Raw genomic sequence first — 23,998 nt, 5'->3', positions numbered from 1 at the left:
CCTCCACACCCTGGTATGTTTCAAACAGTTGGAGGAAACCCACAGAGTCGTGGGGAGAATGCGCAAACCCCTTACAGGCAGCGCAAGATTTGAACCCCGATCGCTGGCGCTGTGAAGTAGTTGCACCAACTGCTATGCCTTTTGTGGCGCCCCTGAGCACCTGTCAACCAGGAGGCATTAACATAGACTTCTCCGGTTTCTGTTAGCCCCTCCACTTCCCCATCCTTTTCTCCAGCTCCCTCCCCGTCTCTCTCTCTCTCTCTCTCTCTCTCTCTCTCTCTCTCTCTCTCTCTCTCTTTCCCTCTCCCTCAGTCTCCTTATCTCCAGCTCTGCATTCACCAAGCTAACCCCCTTCCCCTAATATATTCTCAGCTTTTCTCCCCTGCCCTCCTATCCATGTCCAACTACCGCCTTTTGGCAGTTGGCCTGTGCTATTTCGCCCCCCACCCTCCCCCCCCTCCACCCCCAGCTGCTTCTTCCCTCCTTCCCCAGTCGATTTCTTCAGTTGCTTGAAGAAGGGCTTGGGCCTGAACCATTGTATAACTTTGCCTCCAATGAACAGTGCGGGGCCTGCTGAGTTTCTCTGGCTCTTTTGTGTATCCACCACAATTGCAGTGACAGTGGACTTTCATGTTTCAGGATCATCATATCCGGATTTGAACCCTTAATCTGCATCCCCAGTCTGGCCTGGGTTAAAAGCCAAGACTCCTGATTGTTTGAACCAAATTGGAATGCCAGTCCATTGAGATCCAGACGCACAAGTTCATGTCCCAACATGCCAGCGGGAATATTTCCATTCATCTGATCAATTAAATGTGGAATGTAAGACCACCATTGTCTCAGTAATGGTCAACACAAAATGTTGTTAATAACTCATCTGTCGCTCTCAGTGAGGGGAAATTCACTGTCCTTTCCCACTCTGCTCGAAATGTGACTTGAATTTGGCTCTTAATCTCCTCATTAATGGGGAGACAATTAGGGAGTTTTGGTCATCTAATTACAGGAAAGATATCAATGAGTTTACCAGGATGTTGCCCAGACTTCAGGAACTGAGTTACAGGGAAAAGGTTAAGACTTTATTCCCTGGAGCGTAGAAGAATGAGGGGAGACTTGATTGAGGTATTTAAAATTATGAGGGGGATAAACAGAATAAATATAGGTAAGTAAGCCTTTTCCACTGAGAAACAAACTAGAGGACATGGATTAAGAGTGAAAGGGGAAAGGTTTAGGGGAAACTGAGGAGGATCACTGGAGTCTCCCACCCTTCCATTGACGAGGTCTACCAGATCGTGGTCTGAAGAGGGCATGCAAAATCATTGAGGTCCACCCTTCACACAGCACCTTTCAGTTGCTCCAGTCGGGGAAGAGATGCAGGAGTATCAGAGCCAGTACTGCCAGGCTGAGGAACAGCTTCTTCTCACGGTTGGTGAGGGTGTAGAACAAGCTGCCAGCTGAAGTGGTCAATGTGGGTTCAATTTTAACATTTGAGAGGAATTTGGACAGGTACATGATTGGGAGAGGTATGGAGGGTTATAGACTGGGGGCAGGTCAGTGCGACTAAGCGTGGGGGGAGGAAATGGTTCGCTACAGACTAGAAGGGCCGAAGAGGCCTATTTCTGTGCTGTAATGTTCTGCAGTTCCAGGATATTGGCATTTCCTGTGATTATTTTTTTCTGGTGAATACATGGATCTATGCCCACCTCAGGGAAACAGATCGGGTGAACGGGCGGAATCATTTGCCCAGAGTAGGGGAATCGGAAACCACAGGACATGGGTATGAGGTGAGTGTGAACAGATTTGAGGGGTACCATTTTTACACACAGGATGGTGGGTGTATGGAATGAGTGGCTGGAGGAGGTGGTTTAGGCAGGTACTATTCGAATCATGGGTCCTCTACCAGCATCAGCTATGGCTCCTAGAATGCTTCCACCAGTGTTGTTTCCGCTCCATCCTCAACATTCATTGGAGCGATTTCATCACCAACATCAAGTACTCGAGGTGGCAGAGGCCGACAGCATCGAATCCAGACTGCTGAAGATCCAACTGCGCTGGGTAGGTCACGTCTCTAGAATGGAGGACCATCACCTTCCCAAGATCGTGTTATGGCGAGCTCTCCACTGGCCACCGAGACAGAGGTGCACCAAAGCAGAAGTACAAGGACTGCCTAAAGAAATCTCTTGGTGCCTGCCACATTGACCACCGCCAGTGGGCTGATATCGCCTCAAATCGTGCATCTTGGCACCTCACAGTTCGGCGGGCAGCAACCTCCTTTGAAGAAGACCGCAGAGCCCACCTCACTGACAAAAGACAACGGAGGAAAAACCCAACACCCAACCCCAACCAACCAATTTTCCCTTGCAACCGTGTTTGCCTGTCCCGCATCGGACTTTTCAGCCACAAACGAGCCTGCAGCTGACGTGGACATTACCCCTCCATAAATCTTCGTCCGCAAAGCCAAGCCAAAGAAAATTGCAATGTTAAAAATAATTGGATGGATACATGGATAGGATAAGTTTGCATTGTCATCTGATTGTACAAAATACAACCTGACAAAACAATGTTCTCTGGTCTTTGGTGCAAAAAAAAAGCTAGATGTAAAATACATTCACGTACAGGACAAGCATTTCATCTATGCAGATAAATATTGTTTTATGAATATGATTGTCTCGGATGGTTAGTGAGAGCTGTTCCTTTGGTCGTTCTCCCTGCCTGTGGGAAGAAGCTGTTTCCTCAGCCTGGTGGTGCTGGCTCTGATCCTCCTCTATCTTTTCCCCGACGGGAGCAGCTGAATGATGCAGGGTTCACCTCAATGATTTTGCGCGCCCTCTTCAGACAACGATCTGGTAGATTTTGTCGACAGAGTGGAGTGCAGTGATCCTCCTATGGACCAAAAGCAGGCAGGTGGGACATTTTCGTCGCCAAGTTGGGCCGAATGGTCTGTTTCCACATTGGGTGACTGAGGCCACACGTACCAACTGGGTTTCGAGCATAGAACAGTACAGCACAGTACAGGCCCTTCTGCTCACAATGTTGCGCCAGCCTACGTAAACCTACACCACACTATCAAATCCTTCCCTACCTCACACTCATAACCCTCCTTGCTTCCTTACGCCTTTGAAGGCATTGCTCAAAGTGTAGAGGGAGGGGCGAGGCTCAGGGAGTGGAAATGTAAAATGTCACCAAAAGAGAGTGCCTCCGGGTCCACGCCTTTAGAGCAAGGGCAGGGCGCTTTACACAAAAAATTCTCCCTGGATCTTGTCTTTAACCATCAGCCTATATTCGTTTTGAGTGCTCTCTCTCCTGCTTTGAAGCTGAGATTGTTGCATTTTGGTGGTTGCACCCAGTGTGGTGGGTACGGGTATGTTCGGTGGACCTTGTCCTCTTCCCCCCCCCCCACCCACACTGAGATTCAGCTCGCGCATTGAAAGGGCGGATGCTTACCTTTTTGTGCAGCCCTGGGATAACCTGATCCTGTGCGGAACTGAATTCTGGGATTCCTGCCCCTCCATATTTGCCTGGCTTTGGAACCATTTTAAAGAGTTAATTTTAACAGGGGCGCCACTCCACCTACCTCTTCCCGTACCACACCATACAGAATCCTTAGTAACTTTTTCTTTTGTACTAATGTTACTGGTAAATCATTGAATTAATGGCTATAGTAGTGAAAAATAAATTATAATTATACCTTTAAATTACATGCGCACAACTGAAATGAATTCTTCTCCTCTTTACCTTTAATTACCACTTCATTCTCAAAAAAATCATTGAAATAGGTTTACAAATACTACTGACCACAATATTGTAGCTAAACCACCAGAAAATTTGACAAAAGCAGCGACTATAAAAACCCCAGAATCAGAATTTCTCGAACAAGTTATAAAATTTGGTGATTTGTGGTAGCATCGTATTTGTACGTTCATTCTACACCATCTTACATCACTATAAAAACAATTTAAATAACAGTGCATGAAAAGTCAGGCAATGTCTGTGGTTCATTGGTTATTCAGGAATCTGATGGCGGAGGGGAAGAAGCTGTCCTTGTGCCGCTGAGTGCTCGATGGTAGCAGAGTGAAGAGGGCGTAGTCTGGGTGGTGGCGGGTCCTTGAGGATAGAGGCTGCTTTTTTTAAGACACTGCCTCATGTCGATGTCCTCGATGGATTGAGGACTGGTGCCTGTGATGTCGCAGGCCGAGTTAACAACCCTCTGGAGTTTATTCTTGTCCTGAGAGTCGGCGTCTCCGTACCAGGCAGTGAAGCAACCAGTCAGAATACTCTGCATGGTCCACCTGTAGAGGTTTACGAGAGTCTCCAGTGACGCGCCGAATCTCCTCCGACACCTCACAAAGTATAGCCACTGACGAGCCCTCTTTATAATTGCATCAAATTGATGGCTCTAGGACAGATCCACGGAGATGTTGACACTTAAAAATTTGAAGCTCTTGGCCCTCCCCACTACTGGCCCCTTTGATGAGTTCTGGGTCGTGCTCGCCTGACTTCCTCCTGAAGTCCACATTCATCTCCTTGGTTTTGTTGATGTTGAGCGCAAGGTTGTTACCATAACACCATTAAACAAGCAGATTTATCTCCTTCCTGTACGCCTCCTCATTGCCATCTGTGATTTTGCTGATAATTGTGGTGTCATCAGCAAACTTGTAGGTGGCATTGGAATTGTGCCTGGCCACACAGCCATGGGTGGCAGCAGCAACAAAAACAACAGCGCTTGCTTGTAGCGCGTGCGGACGAAACCACGGGATCCGAAGCATCATTGTCATTGGGTAATAATGACGGCTCTGACCGTAACGCGTTAGAAGGTTCAAAAGGTAAATGAGCATTGGTTTAGTCTTGCAGGTATATTGATACATTGAAACTGAGCTTACAAAAAAAAAGTTTTTGTTTTTATAACTAACGAACGGGATATTTTAATTTTTTTTAAAATAAATTTCTGCTGAAATCCTGCCCAAAAATTTTATAGATGGTCATTTTGGTGTCACCCTCTCCGATGGTGTCACCTGGTGGGGTCCGCATCCTGCCCACCCCCCCCCCCCCCTCCCAGTGACGCTAGTGAATTTGAATATAATTTAGAGATATAGCACGGTAACAGGTCCTTCTGGCCCACGAGTCCGCACCACCCAATATACCCCATGTGACAAAACCGGGGGAACCCCACACAGGTCACAGGAGGAAAACTCCTTGCAGGTAGCACTGGGTTCGAACCCAGGTTGCTGGCGCTGTAATATGCTAACCCAAGAGTTGATAATATTGAGTCTGGGTCCTATACTGGCCAGGCAGACCGGAAAAGGACAACAGGTATCCTCCCGTGAAATACCTCAGTGAACGAGATGCAGTTCTCCAATCAGAAGGTATTTTTCTGTACATCATTAACGTGGTTATTTCCTTTTAAATTTAGACTTGCAGTGTGGTTACGGACCCTTCCGGCCCATGACCCCTTCCATCCTGTACTTTTTTTTGGAAATGTGGGAGGAAACCAGAGCATTCAGAGGAAACCCTTACAGACACGAAGATAACTCCTTACAGACAGCGCTGGATAATTAAAATTCCTCAGCTAGCCCGGACAGGGATTTAAACTGAGCTCTGTGGATTATTAGTGAAAACACTGAAATGCAGGAGGAATTCAGCATCTTTAGGAGACGGAGATATATTGCCAATGTTTTGGGCCTGAGCCCAAGATTAGAAATCTGATTTTATTTGCATTGAAGAAGGGCTCAGGCCCGAAGTGTCAGCAGTATATCTTTGTCTCCTATAGATGGTGAATCAACCAGCTGAATTCCTCCAGCGTTTTGACCGCAATCGCAGCATCTGCAGCCTCTCTCTGGGTTATTAGTCCCAGCCTCCAGATTGCGCATCTTCTAACAGAACAACCTTGAATGGTGCTTTCCCCCTTTTCCACCGTGCACTCCCACCCATGCACCTTGCTGTGTACCTGCTGGGCGCTGAGATGAGACCAGGTCTTGCAGAAGAGGAAGAAACAGGCTGAAGACCTGGAGGTGGACAGAGTGAGAGTGCATGTCCAGCTTGTCTGCACGTCCACTTGGGGTGGGGGAGGGCGTATTGGTGCCCTGTACTAGACCATGTTGCAACTGGCCAGCATCAGAATTTGAGTTCTGCCTCAAGTTGCTTAAGGATTCGCAAATGAAGTAACGGAAGGATAATTGGTTAATATCCATCTTGCTCTGTTTTCTTTCAGAATTTGCCACCTGGAGCACAGTGCGTTGGCAGTCTTCAGCTTTCATACATCTCCAAGGTATTGGAACAAAATAATACCAAGGTTCCTGTTATTGTCACATAATTATACATTAATAATATGCATGATCTAATTCAACTTGTGCCTGCCACAAGGCAAACAAAGTCGCCAAGAGCATTGCCCGGCGCCCCAAACAAAGACAGTCACTTCAGATACTCTGTGATGTTCAGTAAGATTGAGGTTAATTGTTTAACACTTTCCAGCTCCGATCTCCTACCCCTGATTTCCTTAAAGTCCCAAAATCTACCCACGTTACATTTCATACACCACAGCAGCCTGGCTCCGGAGTAAGAGGAAGCAAAATGGAGCAGGCAAAAACTTTACAGCTGTTTTCCTCGTTGGTGTTGACAGGATGAAGCCTCGGGTCGGCAATGGGGCTGCAAAGGAAAATGGAGTCCGGGCCTCCTCAGACCATCAGGTAGCAGTGGCCTTGTCCACTGCTTTATAGGGCTGCAGAGTTGCGAAGCCCACAGACCCGGGTTCAAATCTGGCCTCAGATGCTGTCTGTGTGGAGTTTTCAGTTTCTCTCTGTGATCGCGTTAGATGTATCCCAGCTGTTCTGCTTGCCTTCCCCCATCCACTGGAGTGGTTTACTTGGTTTCCATAAATTTATCCCAAATGTAGGCGGTGGGGGGGGGGGGAGGGGTAGGGGAATTGGTGGCGGGTCACATGACCTAAATTTAGACGAACAACACAGTAACAGGCCCTTCTGGCCCATGAGCCCATGTCACCCAATTACACCCAATTAACTTACAACCCCCGTATGTTTTGAAGGGCGGGAGGAAACCGGAGCACTCAAAGGAAACCCACTCAAAAGACAAGGGGGGAACATACAAACTCCAGACAGACAGCACCGATTTGAATCTGGGTGGCTGGCCTTAACTTTTTTCTTTCCACCCACGAACCATGTTAAATATTCCCTGTGCCATCGGTGCTCTGTGATTAGTAGGGATTGCTTAAGGTGGGACTTGGTGGAAAGAAAATGTTTGAAAACCACTGTTTTAATCATCCCTCATTGACTTGTTATGTGCACCATTTCAGAACTCCAAAGGAAATGGGCCAATGACAATTTTTATCTAGCAAAGTATTTCAGCAGCAATTGGCTCTCGAGCAGTGATTCTCAACCTTCCCTTCCCACTCACATCCCACCTTAAGCAATTCCTTACAAATCACAGAGCACCGATGGCAGAGGGATTACTTAAAGTGGGATGTGAGTGGGAAGACAAAGGTTGAGAACCACTGGACAACACAAACTGTGCCATCGGGTAGGGATAAGGATTTGAAAGAGAAGAGTTTGCCAGGGAAGAATGGTGGTGGGGGTTGGGGGGGAGGAATTATATGATGGGATTGCTGTGAAACCTGGCATAGACTTGACTAGTGAAAGAGTTGTCCAGTGTTGTGCCTTAAACTTGTGGAGACTTGCAAGTATAAGGTGGACAGCATTTGGCAGGCAGGCGAAGATAGACGCATTAGGCAGGTGATAATAATATCTATTTTTTTTTGTAAGCTAAAACAGCCATTGTAAAAGGAGCATTGATGTGCCTGGCTTGGTGCACCACTCAGGCGCATGCTTTAGTGTAACAGCAGCTGAGATTTAGCTGGCAGATGTAGACAGCCCATAATACAAGTGTGAATTAATTAGAGACTCTTTGCAAAGAGAGTTGGAAGATCGAGTCACAGGACTTTGCATCACACTGGCTTTGGTGACTGACTGAATTCCAACTTTTTACAGGAGCTCTCTTGAGAGTATCCTGGCCGGCTGCATCACAGTGTGGTATGTTGCTGCAGAGAAAAGGATCAGAGGTCTGTTCACCAGACCAAATCACTGGAGTCTCCCTCTTCCCTCTACCCCCCCCCCCCCACCCCATCGATGTGATCTACTGCTGGGATCGTTGTCTGAAGAGGGTGCGCAAAATCATTTGAGGACCCCTTCCACCCCTGCACACGGCATCTTTCAGCTGCTCCCATTGGGGAAGAGATCCAGGAGGATCAGAACCAGCACCACCAGGCTGAGGAACAGCTTCTTCCTACGGGCAGCGAGAATGGTGTACGACCAAAGGAACTGATCGCACTCACCATCCGAGGCTCTTGCGTTCACGAAATAATATTGTTCCACCACCTTGTGGCCCAGGTACTCTTAGTGTGGTACCATCTGTAAAGGTCTTGGACAGAAAGTCTGACCTATTCTTCCGCATTCAGTGAGCTAGCTGTGGCTTCCTCTCATTGTGTGTGTGTGTGTGTGTGTGTGTGTGTGTGTGTGTGTGGGCCTAAACTTCAGCTTCCTCCAGCCAACCATTTTTTAACCCCCCCCCCTCCCCCCGCCCCATTGGTCCTACATTCACATATCTGTCCTCGGTCTCGTCAGGATGAGGTCAATTGTAAACTTGAACACCAACACACATCTTCCTGAGCAACCTTAAACCTAATGGTATGAAGATATTTTTTTCCAATTTTGGATAATCCCCACCTCTATCTGGTTACACTGGTTTTTTTTTAAAAATGTAGACATGCAGCCCAGGCCCTTTTGGCCCACGAGCCTGTGCCCAATTGACCAACAGCTTCCGGTACGTTTTGAACGGTGGGAAGAAGCCAGAGGCCCCGGAGGAAACCCACCCAGACACGAGGAAAACTTACAGACAGCATGGGACTTGAACCCACGGCGCTGGCACTGTAACAGGGTTGCGCTAACCATGCCCTTTCTATCTCCGGTTATGCTGTATCCATTCCTTGCTGACTTTATTTCCCCTCTAACTTTTCTCCCAATTTTTCCAGGATGTTGTGGGGGGGCTGGGGGGCAGTAAACAAAGATCGGAGACGATGGGATTGTCCTCCTTGGAGCAGGACAGACATGAGAGGGGGGTCCAAATTTGTCAGCAGTTTTGTTGGAGCAGATACATAGAACAATTCAGCATGGGAACAAGATCTACAGCCCACGAGGTCCACGCTGAACATGATGCCAAATTAAACCAACTGTGTTCTGCTTGCTCGTGATGCATACTGTTCCATTCCCGGCATAACCGCTTGTCCATGTAAAAGCCTCATAAATCCTGTGATCATGTCTGCAAGGATAGAAATGGTTTCAGCTGGCCAGTGAGCAATGCGTTGAAAGAATGGAAAGGAGATGAGAAATGCCTTCATGTAAATATTGGTTGGTTTACATCCTGGTCTGCTGGGATGTTTACAGCCTGTCTGGTGGGTGATTTATGGTCGGGTGGGTGGTTCACCTCCTGGTCTGGTGGGCGGTGGTTGACTGCCCAGTGAGGCTTTACTGTTCAGTCTGGTGGGTGGTTTATGGTCAAGTGGGTGGTTCACCGCCTGGTCTGGTGGGTGGTGGTTGACTGCCCAGTGGGTGGTTTACGGCCCTGTCAGGTGTGTGGTTTACCATCCAGTCTGCCTGATTCCATAATTCCATCACCTCTTTTAAAATGCAGTTGAATCTGGAAAATTGGCCAGTTCTTTCAAAGAGGCAGTGAGGTTCTAATAGGCTGAATGGCCTCCAAGTGCCCTTCCATTCTTCCTGAGCAGCCCTTGTACAGATGTTTCGGATCCTCCGTGAGAAGGCACCTGTCATTTCAATGTTCCAAGTCGCAGGTCATTAAACTCTCCAGGGGACTCTGTTGCCGGCCTTTCCCCAGTTGCGAAGTGTGTTTGAGAGACAGTGACTGTGTTCCCTCTGGTCCCATGCCTTTTAATGAAGCTGCACTTCCCCTGAGGTCCAGGGTCCTCAGGTGGGAGATGCCTCTGGTCACGCATCCACTGGCAGGGGGCTCCTACAGGCCGTGACCCTCCTGCGTTGCCAGTGGCTCGTCGTGGCTTGTGGCTGGAAACTTAGGCTGGCTTCACAAGAGGAAAGTTTCGCCCTTCTGAATTTGAAGGTTGTGTTCATCAATGCGTCTGGTTGCATCCTGTTGACTGAAGATTGTTACAAAGCTTCAGACAGGTTTGCAGTGGATGGGTCAGTGTGCCGTGGACCTTTCCAAGAGGGCGAGAATGTGACTTGTATCATTGAGCTGCATTTGAAGCCATTTCATTGCAAGGTCACTGCTGAGGTCAAATTTGGAGTATTTTATGCACCAAACTACAGGAAAGAAATCTATAACATTGAAAGAGTGCGGAGAAGGTTTATTAGGATGTTGCCCAGACTTCAGCAACTGAGTTGCAGAGAAAGATTAAACAGGTTCCGACTTTATTCCCAGGACTGTAGAAGAATGAGGAGAGATTTGATAGATGTACTTAAAAGTATGAGGGGGAGAGACAGAGTGAATGCAAGTAAGGTCTTTCCACTGAGGGTAGGGAAGATACAGACCAGAGGAAAATTTGGACACGTACATGGATAGAAGGTCTATGGGTGCAGGTCAGTGGGATGATGCACAGACTAGAAGGGCATGTTTTCTATGACCCAGGGGGGAGGTGGGGCATTTGGCCCACTGAATCTATGCTGTCTCCCATTAGAAGAATCCCATCACTCTTATTTCCCACATAACCTCAGGGAACAATTGAACTCGGCCAATTAGGTCAGTACAATGGCTTTACAGAGTCAGAGAGCAGGACCAGATTTGGGTTGGAATCTGGCACTGACCATATGTTACATTCAAAATGTAGTATTACGTGACAAATAATGGAACCTTTACCTTTTGGTCGCAAGTCGGGGAGAACCTGTATTAATAAAGATAAAGACTCTTATAAAGCAGGGTTAAGGAGACACCCACAGGGAGTGGCATCAACCAATTCTTCCTCATGGGCGATGTCATTTTATTTAAACACAGCTGCTATAAGCAAAGCCCAAGCAAGGCCCTCCGCTGGCTGAATATTTGCTCCCGTCTTCACCATAGGTTTATGTGTTACTTCAGAGAATTTGTTTTTACAATTTTAAGCTTTCATTCGTTTTTTTTTTAATTTAACCTTATTCATTTTAATTTTTATTTATTTTCCTCCAATTTTTTGTGGCTGGTTTCCTAAGGTTGCTGGTTGCCTTAATTCCAGATCAGAGAAAATTTGGCAGATTCTGGCTTTGTGGTGGCTTTCCTGCCTTTTCCAGGAAGCTGGGATAATAACAACCAGTAAAAGGTGCGGATGCTGAAAATCTGAGATAAAAACAGAAAGTGCTGTGGGCAGAGAAACCAAGTTTCAGGATGGAAATCCTTCCGCAGCTGCCGCCTGGCCTGCTGGGTATTTTCCATCAATCAGCTTTTTATTCAAGAAGTCTTGCGTCTTCGATCCCTGGTTAAACCGGTGAACAGTTGTCCACCCAAGTGCAAATATTCTAATTTAATGATCCATTTGGTTTCAGGTCAGTGAAGCCACAGCAAAGCAGAAACCAAAAGTTGAATTTTGCTTCGGTGAGTGCTTGTTTCATATTTAAATGGGCAGAATCATCCCACTCCAACCACCTTCCCTCCAGAAAGAAGGTGGGGGAAGGGTGAGGGAGAGGATGCCCGGGGGTTGGCAGGGGAGAATGATCGTGATGGGGGGGAATACCCAAGCACAAGTTTCAAGGACAGTATCTTTCCTGCTGTTATCAGACTCCTACACTAACCTCACTCCAGCAAACTAACGCTGCTGCTCTGTTCTAACTGGTCGATCCCTCTCTGACTGTACTCCGTCCTATACCACACAAGTTCACTAGTAAGATGAATCCCTGTTGTTCAGTGCGCATGCCGATAACTTGAAACGATAACACTCCTCAAACTCCATGAATCTCCTTCCTTCAGTATAACTGGCTGTAGAGTAAGGCGGGTGTTAGTCATGATCCGTGAGCAGCCCCTTTGGATCAACAGGCATCCATATCATTGCATTATCCAGCTGTTCTCTTGCTGGAGGTTTCAGTGCTTTGTCTGGATGCTTCTTCGATGTTGGAAATGTCTGTGCCTTGGAATCTCCGCCAACTCCCTAAATTCCCTGCAGAAAGATATTTGCATCCCTTTTAGCTAAGCATCTAATCTTGTTACCCTATAAGTCTGATGGGATGGGATGTCCTTTCTATTACACAATAGCTGCTTTCTGGTGAAATAGCTGGGAGAATGTGGCTCCGGAGCCGGCTGCGCGTGTGCGCGAAGCGGCATTCAGGTGGCGACGCTGTTCTGGCACCTGAAAGTTCCGGAGCGGGAAGAAGCGCTGCAGAGCAAACGCCAGCTCCTGTCGGCTGTAGCCATTGTCTCGCCCGCTTTCAGGTGCCTAGGGGGAGCGCTCGGAAGCAGAGAATACACCTACCCGAGGAGAGTTGGGTAAGTACTCCTGGGGTCAGGGTTCTCTGCTTTCAAGTGGCCTCCCAACAGCCGCATTCGGGTATTTTAGACGTCTTTATGTTGGGGTATTCTGGCCACCTGAAAGTGGCTGTTGATTTAACGATAAGGTTGCAGAATCTGGGGAAGCAGAGGACTGATGCAGGGTGCCAGAAAATGGAGGAACCAATCCCTAGTTTGAGAAAGAAAAGCAGAAGAGATGACCCACAGGATGGTGACCAAAGCGACAGGCCTGCGAGGGGCTCTGAAGCCAAAGAGCACACAGGCAACAGACTGTTGGTGACTTGAGGAGAGGACCCCACACAGGATGCGGGTGACTGCTGTCTGAACCATTGGCCACCCGAGCTCCAGATCCAAACATCTGAAATGGTCAGGAAGCCCTGAGCGCCCTTGGCACCCTCTTGCATTTCGGTTCTGATACCTGGCACCCCTTCGTTCATTCCCAATCCAGTCTCTAGCAGCCTGCAGCCTGGTGTGAGCCTCGCCTCGAGTCGCAAACAGCCCGCCGCCTGGGTGATCGTCAGTCCAACACTGGTCCAATGGTGTGGTCGCAGTCCATGGGTTGTCTCTTCTGCTTCACCTTCCTGAACTGCTCTCCCCGCGTCTTCGGGTGCCCTGCGCCAGTCCTCTGCTTTGCTGGAGATTCTTGAGGCCGCTGCCAAACACAAGCTCCGCCATCTTGGGCCCAGACCCCGCGATCGCAGGATTTTAAAATAAACAAGCATCGGCCCCTTTAATGGGCTGCATGGCAGTTGGACTCCACAGGGGAGCTCTGTGTCTCTGCTCCCTGCTCTCAATGAGTCTGCACAGACGCAGTAGTTGAAGGGCCTCTTCGTGTTGTGGCGTCTTCTGCTGTAACTATCTATGCCTGTTGGATCAACTCTTTTGCATGGATTGGTGACCTCAGTAACTGAAAAGTGCAGAAAGACCAGCGGAACGTGGTCACAGCTCCAGTGATTCGGACAGGGGTTCAAATCCCCTGCTGCAAGGAGTTTGTACGTTCTCCCCGTGCATGCGTGGGTTTTCCCTGAGGGCTCCGGATTCCTCCCACCCTTCAAAAGACGTATCGGGGGTTTAAAGGTTAATAGGGTGTAAATTGGGTGGCATGCACTCGTGGCCTGTTCATGTGCTGTATAAAAAATTAACCACATGAAAAGCAATAAATGCATTGGCAAGTTGTTCAAGGCAACCAGAGTGATTCCTCCAGAGTGCTTATTGTCACCATTCAGCTGACTTCCATGTGCAACACAGATGTGAGCCAATATCCCTTCCTGATCACAACAGATCTAGAAAAAGGAAGTTCAGAATGTAACATGCACTTGTGACATCCTTTTGCTATGGGTGACTGAGCTTTAAAGACATTATGGGTTTGTGGCACGTTTCCTGTGTGACACTTTCTCTGCTGCCTGCTGCTTGGTGTCATTGACAGTCGGAACAGTGGTGGATCATGCAGGTCATCTCCTTGGGGGTACGATGGGCAGAGAAACCTTCTGGGTGGACTGCCTCTGCCAGTCAAACACAGGCCTTGCACTCTCCCCCCCACCTCACGCACTCCCCTCTACACGCTCTCCCCCCTTCGCGCTCTCCCCCCTTCGCGCTCTCCCCCCCCCCTTCGCGCTCTCCCCCCCTTCGCGCTCTCCCCCCCTTAGCGCTCTCCCCCCTTAGCGCTCTCCCCCCTTCGCGCTCTCCCCCCTTCGCGCTCTCCCCCCTTCGCGCTCTCCCCCCTTCGCGCTCTCCCCCCCTTCGCGCTCTCCCCCCTTCGCGCTCTCCCCCCTTCGCGCTCTCCCCCCCTTCGCGCTCTCCCCCCCTTCGCGCTCTCCCCCCTTCGCGCTCTCCCCCCTTCGCGCTCTCCCCCCTTCGCGCTCTCCCCCCTTCGCGCTCTCCCCCCTTCGCGCTCTCCCCCCTTCGCGCTCTCCCCCCTTCGCGCTTCCCCCCTTCGCGCTCTCCCCCCCTTCGCGCTCTCCCCCCTTCGCGCTCTCCCCCCTTCGCGCTCTCCCCCCTTCGCGCTCTCCCCCCTTCGCGCTCTCACCCCCTTCGCGCTCTCCCCCCTTCGCGCTCTCCCCCCCTTCGCGCTCTCCCCCCTTCGCGCTCTCCCCCCTTCGCGCTCTCCCCCCTTCGCGCTCTCCCCCCTTCGCGCTCTCCCCCCTTCGCGCTCTCCCCCCTTCGCGCTCTCCCCCCTTCGCGCTCTCCCCCCTTCGCGCTCTCCCCCCTTCGCGCTCTCCCCCCTTCGCGCTCTCCCCCCTTCGCGCTCTCCCCCCTTCGCGCTCTCCCCCCTTCGCGCTCTCCCCCCTTCGCGCTCTCCCCCCTTCGCGCTCTCCCCCCTTCGCGCTCTCCCCCCTTCGCGCTCTCCCCCCTTCGCGCTCTCCCCCCCTTCGCGCCCTCGTCCCCCCTCGCGCCCTCGTCCCCCCTCGCGCCCTCGTCCCCCCTCGCGCCCCTCGTCCCCCCTCGCGCCCTCGTCCCCCTCGCGCCCTCGTCCCCCCTCGCGCCCTCGTCCCCCTCGCGCCCTCGTCCCCCTCGCGCCCCTCGTCCCCCTCGCGCCCTCGTCCCCCTCGCGCCCTCGTCCCCCTCGCGCCCTCGTCCCCCTCGCGCCCTCGTCCCCCTCGCGCCCTCGTCCCCCTCGCGCCTCGTCCCCCTCGCGCCCCTCGTCCCCCTCGCGCCCTCGTCCCCCTCGCGCCCTCGTCCCCCTCGCGCCCTCGTCCCCCTCGCGCCCTCGTCCCCCCTCGCGCCCTCGTCCCCCTCGCGCCCTCGTCCCCCTCGCGCCCTCGTCCCCCTCGCGCCCTCGTCCCCCTCGCGCCCTCGTCCCCCTCGCGCCCTCGTCCCCCTCGCGCCCTCGTCCCCCTCGCGCCCTCGTCCCCCTCGCGCCCTCGTCCCCCTCGCGCCCTCGTCCCCCTCGCGCCCTCGTCCCCCTCGCGCCCTCGTCCCCCTCGCGCCCTCGTCCCCCTCGCGCCCTCGTCCCCCTCGCGCCCTCGTCCCCCTCGCGCCCTCGTCCCCCTCGCGCCCTCGTCCCCCTCGCGCCCTCGTCCCCCTCGCGCCCTCGTCCCCCTCGCGCCCTCGTCCCCCTCGCGCCCTCGTCCCCCTCGCGCCCTCGTCCCCCTCGCGCCCTCGTCCCCCTCGCGCCCTCGTCCCCCTCGCGCCCTCGTCCCCCTCGCGCCCTCGTCCCCCTCGCGCCCTCGTCCCCCTCGCGCCCTCGTCCCCCTCGCGCCCTCGTCCCCCTCGCGCCCTCGTCCCCCCTCGCGCCCTCGTCCCCCTCGCGCCCTCGTCCCCCTCGCGCCCTCGTCCCCCTCGCGCCCTCGTCCCCTCGCGCCCTCGTCCCCCTCGCGCCCTCGTCCCCCTCGCGCCCTCGTCCCCCTCGCGCCCTCGTCCCCCTCGCGCCCTCGTCCCCCTCGCGCCCTCGTCCCCCTCGCGCCCTCGTCCCCCTCGCGCCCTCGTCCCCCTCGCGCCCTCGTCCCCCTCGCGCCCTCGTCCCCCTCGCGCCCTCGTCCCCTCGCGCCCTCGTCCCCCTCGCGCCCTCGTCCCCCTCGCGCCCTCGTCCCCCTCGCGCCCTCGTCCCCCTCGCGCCCTCGTCCCCCTCGCGCCCTCGTCCCCCTCGCGCCCTCGTCCCCCTCGCGCCCTCGTCCCCCTCGCGCCCTCGTCCCCCTCGCGCCCTCGTCCCCCTCGCGCCCTCGTCCCCCTCGCGCCCTCGTCCCCCTCGCGCCCTCGTCCCCCTCGCGCCCTCGTCCCCCCTCGCGCCCTCGTCCCCCTCGCGCCCTCGTCCCCCCTCGCGCCCTCGTCCCCCCTCGCGCCCTCGCCCCCCTCGCGCCCTCGCCCCCCCTCGCGCCCCTCGCCCCCCCCTCGCGCCCTCGCCCCCTCGCGCCCTCGCCCCCTCGCGCCCTCGCCCCCCTCGCGCCCTCGCCCCCCTCGCGCCCTCGCCCCCCTCGCGCCCTCGCCCCCCTCGCGCCCTCGCCCCCTCGCGCCCTCGCCCCCCTCGCGCCCTCGCCCCCCTCGCGCCCTCGCCCCCCTCGCGCCCTCGCCCCCCTCGCGCCCTCGCCCCCCTCGCGCCCTCGCTCGCCCCCCCTCGCGCCCTCAGCCCCCCTCGCGCCCTCGCCCCCCTCGCGCCCTCGCCCCCCTCGCGCCCTCGCCCCCCCTCGCGCCCTCGCCCCCTCGCGCCCTCGCCCCCTCGCGCCCTCGCCCCCTCGCGCCCTCGCCCCCCTCGCGCCCCTCGCCCCCCCTCGCGCCCTCGCCCCCCTCGCGCCCTCGCCCCCCTCGCGCCCTCGCCCCCCTCGCGCCCCTCGCCCCCCTCGCGCCCTCGCCCGCCCCTCGCGCCCTCGCCCCCCTCGCGCCCTCGCCCCCCTCGCGCCCTCGCCCCCCTCGCGCCCTCGCCCCCCTCGCGCCCTCGCCCCCCTCGCGCCCTCGCCCCCCTCGCGCCCTCGCCCCCCTCGCGCCCTCGCCCCCCTCGCGCCCTCGCCCCCTCGCGCCCTCGCCCCCCTCGCGCCCTCGCCCCCCTCGCGCCCTCGCCCCCCTCGCGCCCTCGCCCCCCTCGCGCCCTCGCCCCCTCGCGCCCTCGCCCCCCTCGCGCCCTCGCCCCCCTCGCGCCCTCGCCCCCCTCGCGCCCTCGCCCCCCCTCGCGCCCCTCGCCCCCCTCGCGCCCTCGCCCCCCTCGCGCCCTCGCCCCCCTCGCGCCCCTCGCCCCCCTCGCCCCCCTCGCGCCCTCGCCCCCCTCGCCCCCCTCGCGCCCTCGCCCCCCTCGCGCCCTCGCCCCCCTCGCGCCCTCGCCCCCCTCGCGCCCTCGCCCCCCTCGCGCCCTCGCCCCCCTCGCGCCCTCGCCCCCCCCTCGCGCCCTCGCCCCCCCTCGCCCCCCTCGCGCCCTCGCCCCCCCCCGCGCCCTCGCCCCCCCCGCGCCCTCGCCCCCCCCGCGCCCTCGCCCCCCCCGCGCCCTCGCCCCCCCCCGCGCCCTCGCCCCCCCCCGCGCCCTCGCCCCCCCGCGCCCTCGCCCCCCCGCGCCCTCGCCCCCCCGCGCCCTCGCCCCCCCCCGCGCCCTCGCCCCCCCCGCGCCCTCGCCCCCCCCGCGCCCTCGCCCCCCCCGCGCCCTCGCCCCCACCCGCGCCCTCGCCCCCCCCCGCGCCCTCGCCCCCCCCCGCGCCCTCGCCCCCCCCCCGCGCCCTCGCCCCCCCCGCGCCCTCGCCCCCCCCGCGCCCTCGCCCCCCCCGCGCCCTCGCCCCCCCGCGCCCTCGCCCCCCCCGCGCCCTCGCCCCCCCCCCGCGCCCTCGCCCCCCCCCGCGCCCCTCGCCCCCCCCGCGCCCTCGCCCCCCCCCGCGCCCTCGCCCCCCCCGCGCCCTCGCCCCCCCCCGCGCCCTCGCCCCCCCCCGCGCCCACCGCCCCCCCCCGCGCCCACCGCCCCCCCCCGCGCCCACCGCCCCCCCCCGCGCCCACCGCCCCCCCCGCGCCCACCGCCCCCCCCCGCGCCCTCGCCCCCCCCGCGCCCTCGCCCCCCCCCGCGCCCTCGCCCCCCCCGCGCCCTCGCCCCCCCGCGCCCTCGCCCCCCCGCGCCCTCGCCCCCCCGCGCCCCTCGCCCCCCCCCGCGCCCTCGCCCCCCCCGCGCCCTCGCCCCCCCCGCGCCCTCGCCCCCCCCGCGCCCTCGCCCCCCCGCGCCCTCGCCCCCCCGCGCCCTCGCCCCCCCCGCGCCCACCGCCCCCCCCGCGCCCACGCCCCCCCCCGCGCCCTCCTCCCCCCCCGCGCCCTCCTCCCCCCCCGCGCCCTCCTCCCCCCCCCGCGCCCTCCTCCCCCCCCGCGCCCTCCTCCCCCCCCGCGCCCTCCTCCCCCCCGCGCCCTCCTCTCCCCCCGCGCCCTCCTCCCCCCCCCCGCGCCTCCTCCCCCCCCGCGCCCTCCTCCCCCCCCGCGCCCTCCTCCCCCCCCGCGCCCTCCTCCCCCCCCCGCGCCCTCCTCCCCCCCCGCGCCCTCCTCCCCCCCCGCGCCCTCCTCCCCCCCCGCGCCCTCCTCCCCCCTCGCGCCCTGCTCCCCCCTCGCGCCCTGCTCCCCCCTCGCGCCCTGCTCCCCCCTCGCGCCCTGCTCCCCCCTCGCGCCCTGCTCCCCCCTCGCGCCCTGCTCCCCCCTCGCGCCCTCGTCCCCCTCGCGCCCTCGTCCCCCTCGCGCCCTCGTCCCCCTCGCGCCCTCGTCCCCCTCGCGCCCTCGTCCCCCTCGCGCCCTCGTCCCCCCTCGCGCCCTCGTCCCCCCTCGCGCCCTCGTCCCCCTCGCGCCCTCGTCCCCCTCGCGCCCTCGTCCCCCTCGCGCCCTCGTCCCCCTCGCGCCCTCGTCCCCCTCGCGCCCTCGTCCCCCTCGCGCCCTCGTCCCCCTCGCGCCCTCGTCCCCCCTCGCGCCCTCGTCCCCCTCGCGCCCTCGTCCCCCTCGCGCCCTCGTCCCCCTCGCGCCCTCGCACCCCCTCGCGCCCTCGCCCCCCTCGCGCCCTCGCCCCCCTCGCGCCCTCGCCCCCTCGCGCCCTCGCCCCCCTCGCGCCCCTCGCCCCCCTCGCGCCCTCGCCCCCCTCGCGCCCTCGCCCCCCTCGCGCCCTCGCCCCCCTCGCGCCCCTCGCCCCTCGCCCCCCTCGCGCCCTCGCCCCCCTCGCGCCCTCGCCCCCCTCGCGCCCTCGCCCCCCTCGCGCCCTCGCCCCCCTCGCGCCCTCGCCCCCCTCGCGCCCTCGCCCCCCTCGCGCCCTCGCCCCCCTCGCGCCCTCGCCCCCCTCGCGCCCTCGCCCCCCTCGCGCCCTCGCCCCCCTCGCGCCCTCGCCCCCCTCGCGCCCTCGCCCCCCTCGCGCCCTCGCCCCCTCGCCCCCCTCGCCCCCTCGCCCCCCTCGCCCCCTCGCCCCCCTCGCGCCCTCGCCCCCCTCGCGCCCTCGCCCCCCTCGCGCCCTCGCCCCCCTCGCGCCCCTCGCCCCCCTCGCGCCCTCGCCCCCCTCGCGCCCTCGCCCCCCTCGCGCCCTCGCCCCCCTCGCGCCCTCGCCCCCCTCGCGCCCTCGCCCCCCTCGCGCCCTCGCCCCCCTCGCGCCCTCGCCCCCCTCGCGCCCTCGCCCCCCTCGCGCCCTCGCCCCCCTCGCGCCCTCGCCCCCCTCGCGCCCTCGCCCCCCTCGCCGCCCTCGCTCGCCCCCTCGCGCCCTCGCCCCCCTCGCGCCCTCGCCCCCCTCGCGCCCTCGCCCCCCTCGCGCCCTCGCCCCCCTCGCGCCCTCGCCCCCCTCGCGCCCTCGCCCCCCTCGCGCCCTCGCCCCCCCTCGCGCCCCTCGCCCCCCTCGCGCCCTCGCCCCCCTCGCCCCCCTCGCGCCCCTCGCCCCCCTCGCCCCCCCTCGCGCCCTCGCCCCCCTCGCGCCCTCGCCCCCCTCGCGCCCTCGCCCCCCTCGCGCCCTCGCCCCCCTCGCGCCCTCGCCCCCCCCTCGCGCCCTCGCCCTCGCCCCCCCTCGCCCCCCTCGCGCCCTCGCCCCCCCTCGCGCCCTCGCCCCCCCCGCGCCCTCGCCCCCCCCGCGCCCTCGCCCCCCCCGCGCCCTCGCCCCCCCCCCGCGCCCTCGCCCCCCCCGCGCCCTCGCCCCCCCCGCGCCCTCGCCCCCCCGCGCCCTCGCCCCCCCCCGCGCCCTCCGCCCCCCCCCGCGCCCTCGCCCCCCCCGCGCCCTCGCCCCCCCCCGCGCCCTCGCCCCCCCCCGCGCCCTCGCCCCCCCCCGCGCCCTCGCCCCCCCCCGCGCCCCTCGCCCCCCCCCGCGCCCTCGCCCCCCCCGCGCCCTCGCCCCCCCCCGCGCCCTCGCCCCCCCCGCGCCCTCGCCCCCCCGCGCCCTCGCCCCCCCCGCGCCCCTCGCCCCCCCCGCGCCCTCGCCCCCCCCGCGCCCCGCCCTCGCCCCCCCCGCGCCCTCGCCCCCCCCCGCGCCCTCGCCCCCCCCCGCGCCCTCGCGCCCCCCGCGCCCTCGCCCCCCCCGCGCCCTCGCCCCCCCCGCGCCCACCGCCCCCCCCGCGCCCACCGCCCCCCCCGCGCCCACCGCCCCCCCCCGCGCCACCGCCCCCCCCGCGCCCACCGCCCCCACCCCCCCGCGCCCTCGCCCCCCCCCGCGCCCTCGCCCCCCCCGCGCCCTCGCCCCCCCCGCGCCCTCGCCCCCCCCGCGCCCTCGCCCCCCCGCGCCCTCGCCCCCCCCGCGCCCTCGCCCCCCCCGCGCCCTCGCCCCCCCCCCCGCGCCCTCGCCCCCCCCGCGCCCTCGCCCCCCCCGCGCCCTCGCCCCCCCGCGCCCTCGCCCCCCCCGCGCCCTCGCCCCCCCGCGCCCACCGCCCCCCCCCGCGCCCACCGCCCCCCCCGCGCCCTCCTCCCCCCCCGCGCCCCTCCTCCCCCCCCCGCGCCCTCCTCCCCCCCCGCGCCCTCCTCCCCCCCCGCGCCCTCCTCCCCCCCCGCGCCCTCCTCCCCCCCGCGCCCTCCTCTCCCCCCGCGCCCTCCTCCCCCCCCGCGCCCTCCTCCCCCCCCCGCGCCCTCCTCCCCCCCCGCGCCCTCCTCCCCCCCCGCGCCCTCCTCCCCCCCCGCGCCCTCCTCCCCCCCCGCGCCCTCCTCCCCCCCCGCGCCCTCCTCCCCCCCCGCGCCCTCCTCCCCCCTCGCGCCCTGCTCCCCCCTCGCGCCCTGCTCCCCCCTCGCGCCCTGCTCCCCCCTCGCGCCCTGCTCCCCCCTCGCGCCCTGCTCCCCCCTCGCGCCCTCCTCCCCCCTCGCGCCCTCCTCCCCCCCTCGCGCCCCTCCTACCCCCTCGCGCCCTCCTCCCCCCTCGCGCCCCTCCTCCCCCCTCGCGCCCTCCTCCCCCCTCGCGCCCTCCTCCCCCCTCGCGCCCTCCTCCCCCCTCGCGCCCTCCTCCCCCCTCGCGCCCTCCTCCCCCCTCGCGCCCTCCTCCCCCCTCGCGCCCTCCTCCCCCCTCGCGCCCTCCTCCCCCCTCGCGCCCTCCTCCCCCCCTCGCGCCCTCCTCCCCCCCTCGCGCCCTCCTCCCCCCTCGCGCCCTCCTCCCCCCCTCGCGCCCTCCTCCCCCCCTCGCGCCCTCCTCCCCCCTCGCGCCCTCCTCCCCCCTCGCGCCCTTCCTCCCCCCTCGCGCCCTCCTCCCCCCTCGCGCCCTCCTCCCCCCTCGCGCCCTCCTCCCCCCTCGCGCCCTCCTCCCCCCTCGCGCCCTCCTCCCCCCTCGCGCCCTCCTCCCCCCTCGCGCCCTCCTCCCCCCTCGCGCCCTCCTCCCCCCTCGCGCCCCTCCTCCCCCCCTCGCGCCCTCCTCCCCCCTCGCGCCCTCCTCCCCCCTCGCGCCCTCCTCCCCCCTCGCGCCCTCCTCCCCCCTCGCGCCCTCCTCCCCCCTCGCGCCCTCCTCCCCCCTCGCGCCCTCCTCCCCCCTCGCGCCCTCCTCCCCCCTCGCGCCCTCCTCCCCCCTCGCGCCCTCCTCCCCCCTCGCGCCCTCCTCCCCCCTCGCGCCCTCCTCCCCCCTCGCGCCCTCCTCCCCCCTCGCGCCCTCCTCCCCCCTCGCGCCCTCCTCCCCCCTCGCGCCCTCCTCCCCCCTCGCGCCCTCCTCCCCCCTCGCGCCCTCCTCCCCCCTCGCGCCCTCCTCCCCCCTCGCGCCCTCCTCCCCCCTCGCGCCCTCCTCCCCCCTCGCGCCCTCCTCCCCCCTCGCGCCCTCCTCCCCCCTCGCGCCCTCCTCCCCCCTCGCGCCCTCCTCCCCCCTCGCGCCCTCCTCCCCCCTCGCGCCCTCCTCCCCCCTCGCGCCTCCTCCCCCCTCGCGCCCTCCTCCCCCCTCGCGCCCTCCTCCCCCCTCGCGCCCTCCTCCCCCCCTCGCGCCCTTCCTCCCCCCTCGCGCCCTCCTCCCCCCTCGCGCCCTCCTCCCCCCTCGCGCCCTCCTCCCCCCTCGCGCCCTCCTCCCCCCTCGCGCCCTCCTCCCCCCTCGCGCCCTCCTCCCCCCTCGCGCCCCTCCTCCCCCCTCGCGCCCTCCTCCCCCCGCGCCCTCCTCCCCCCTCGCGCCCTCCTCCCCCCTCGCGCCCTCCTCCCCCCTCGCGCCCTCCTCCCCCCTCGCGCCCTCCTCCCCCCTCGCGCCCTCCTCCCCCCTCGCGCCCTCCTCCCCCCTCGCGCCCTCCTCCCCCCTCGCGCCCTCCTCCCCCCTCGCGCCCTCCTCCCCCCTCGCGCCCTCCTCCCCCCTCGCGCCCTCGTCCCCCCTCGCGCCCTCCTCCCCCCTCGCGCCCTCGTCCCCCCTCGCGCCCTCGTCCCCCCTCGCGCCCTCGTCCCCCCTCGCGCCCTCGTCCCCCCCTCGCGCCCTCGTCCCCACCTCGCGCCCTCGTCCCCCCTCGCGCCCTCGTCCCCCCTCGCGCCCTCGTCCCCCCTCGCGCCCTCGTCCCCCCTCGCGCCCTCGTCCCCCCTCGCGCCCTCGTCCCCCCTCGCGCCCTCGTCCCCCCTCGCGCATCCTGTTTGCTTGCATTCAGCCCTCTAAACTTTGCCTATCCATTGGTGACTCCAACACTGAGATTGGCCGTATGGTGCCTTGACGTCAAGGGCTTATGACTTCTGACCACTGTGGCCCATGCTTGGAGCTCGGGTGTGGAGCTCCAACCGAGCTCTGTGAGAAGGTTCAACGGTTCCTTTTATTGTTGCATTATAAAAGAAGCTACATAAATGATACACTACAACGTTTGCTTGCCGTAAGGCAAATAAATAACATTGCCCATTCCTAATGATAGGAGAAAGAGGAACAGAGGAGATTCCCTTCAGAGTCACTGACTGCTGTGGTTTTGCCTCCTGGACCCCCACAGACTCTTGTACAAACCTGGGCCCCAGATCTAAATCTCCGACATGATCAGGAGGTCTTCAGCACCCGAGGCCCTTTGGGAGCCCTTCTCGCCCTCGGCACCTTCTCGAATCCCTGTTCTGATATCTGGTCCCCATGAGCCAAGCTCCAGCAGCATGGAGTCTGGTGTGCTTCCTTCGGCTGCATGCCGCCTGCGGCCGATGTGGGTCCTTGGTGAGCGGGTGCCACTGTTGACAACATACCTCACCAATTTGTACAGAACCTTAGACCATCTAACGCCTCCCCAGTGCTGCTGAGTAGCTGACCTGACTCTCTTTCCCCCCCCCCCCCCCCCCCACCCCTTTCCAGCTCGATAGTAGGTTTGAATAATTGGCTTTCTCAGCAGACTGCAAACCAACAACTAACGAGACCGTTTCCTATTTAATTGCAGTGATAAACGCAGGTGTGCGCCGCTATTTTCTTCTGGCCAATGACAAAACGGATCTGCTTGACTGGGTGCAAGCCTTGAACAGATCGTGCAAGATCACGGTAGGTTCTATATCCATCCTCCCTTCCACTGAGAGTTCCTACACATGTTTGTAGCAGGGAAGAGAGGGCGTGCTTGCCCCCAGATGAGACTGTGCTCGTTCAACCCAGCTGATCCTGGAGTCCCCTGTTTGGATTAGTGGGTATCTCTCCTTCCAAAGGGCATTGGTAGTGGAAGGGGTGTTAGAATGGAGGAGATTGCCCCTGGGAATGAAGCGACTA

The 23,998-nt window shown here is 62.2% G+C and overlaps 1 protein-coding gene across 4 annotated transcripts in view; it reads left to right on the top strand.

The window, feature by feature from the left end:
* Positions 1-23,998, top strand: part of LOC138754064 (pleckstrin homology domain-containing family A member 2-like) — a 129,990-nt gene that overhangs the window by 79,689 nt on the left and 26,303 nt on the right. For all 4 annotated transcript variants that reach the window (XM_069917814.1, XM_069917813.1, XM_069917812.1 and 1 more), the window contains 3 exons: positions 6,206-6,262; positions 11,553-11,601; positions 23,682-23,779. In XM_069917814.1, the coding sequence (XP_069773915.1) occupies positions 6,206-6,262; positions 11,553-11,601; positions 23,682-23,779 (204 nt within the window). The remainder of the gene's footprint in view (positions 1-6,205; positions 6,263-11,552; positions 11,602-23,681; positions 23,780-23,998) is intronic.

The sequence above is a fragment of the Narcine bancroftii genome, chromosome 2 (assembly GCF_036971445.1).
Source record: "Narcine bancroftii isolate sNarBan1 chromosome 2, sNarBan1.hap1, whole genome shotgun sequence".
Taxonomy (NCBI): domain Eukaryota; kingdom Metazoa; phylum Chordata; class Chondrichthyes; order Torpediniformes; family Narcinidae; genus Narcine; species Narcine bancroftii.
Note: the sequence above shows the minus strand (reverse complement) of the source record. Positions and strands in the feature narration are given on the sequence as shown.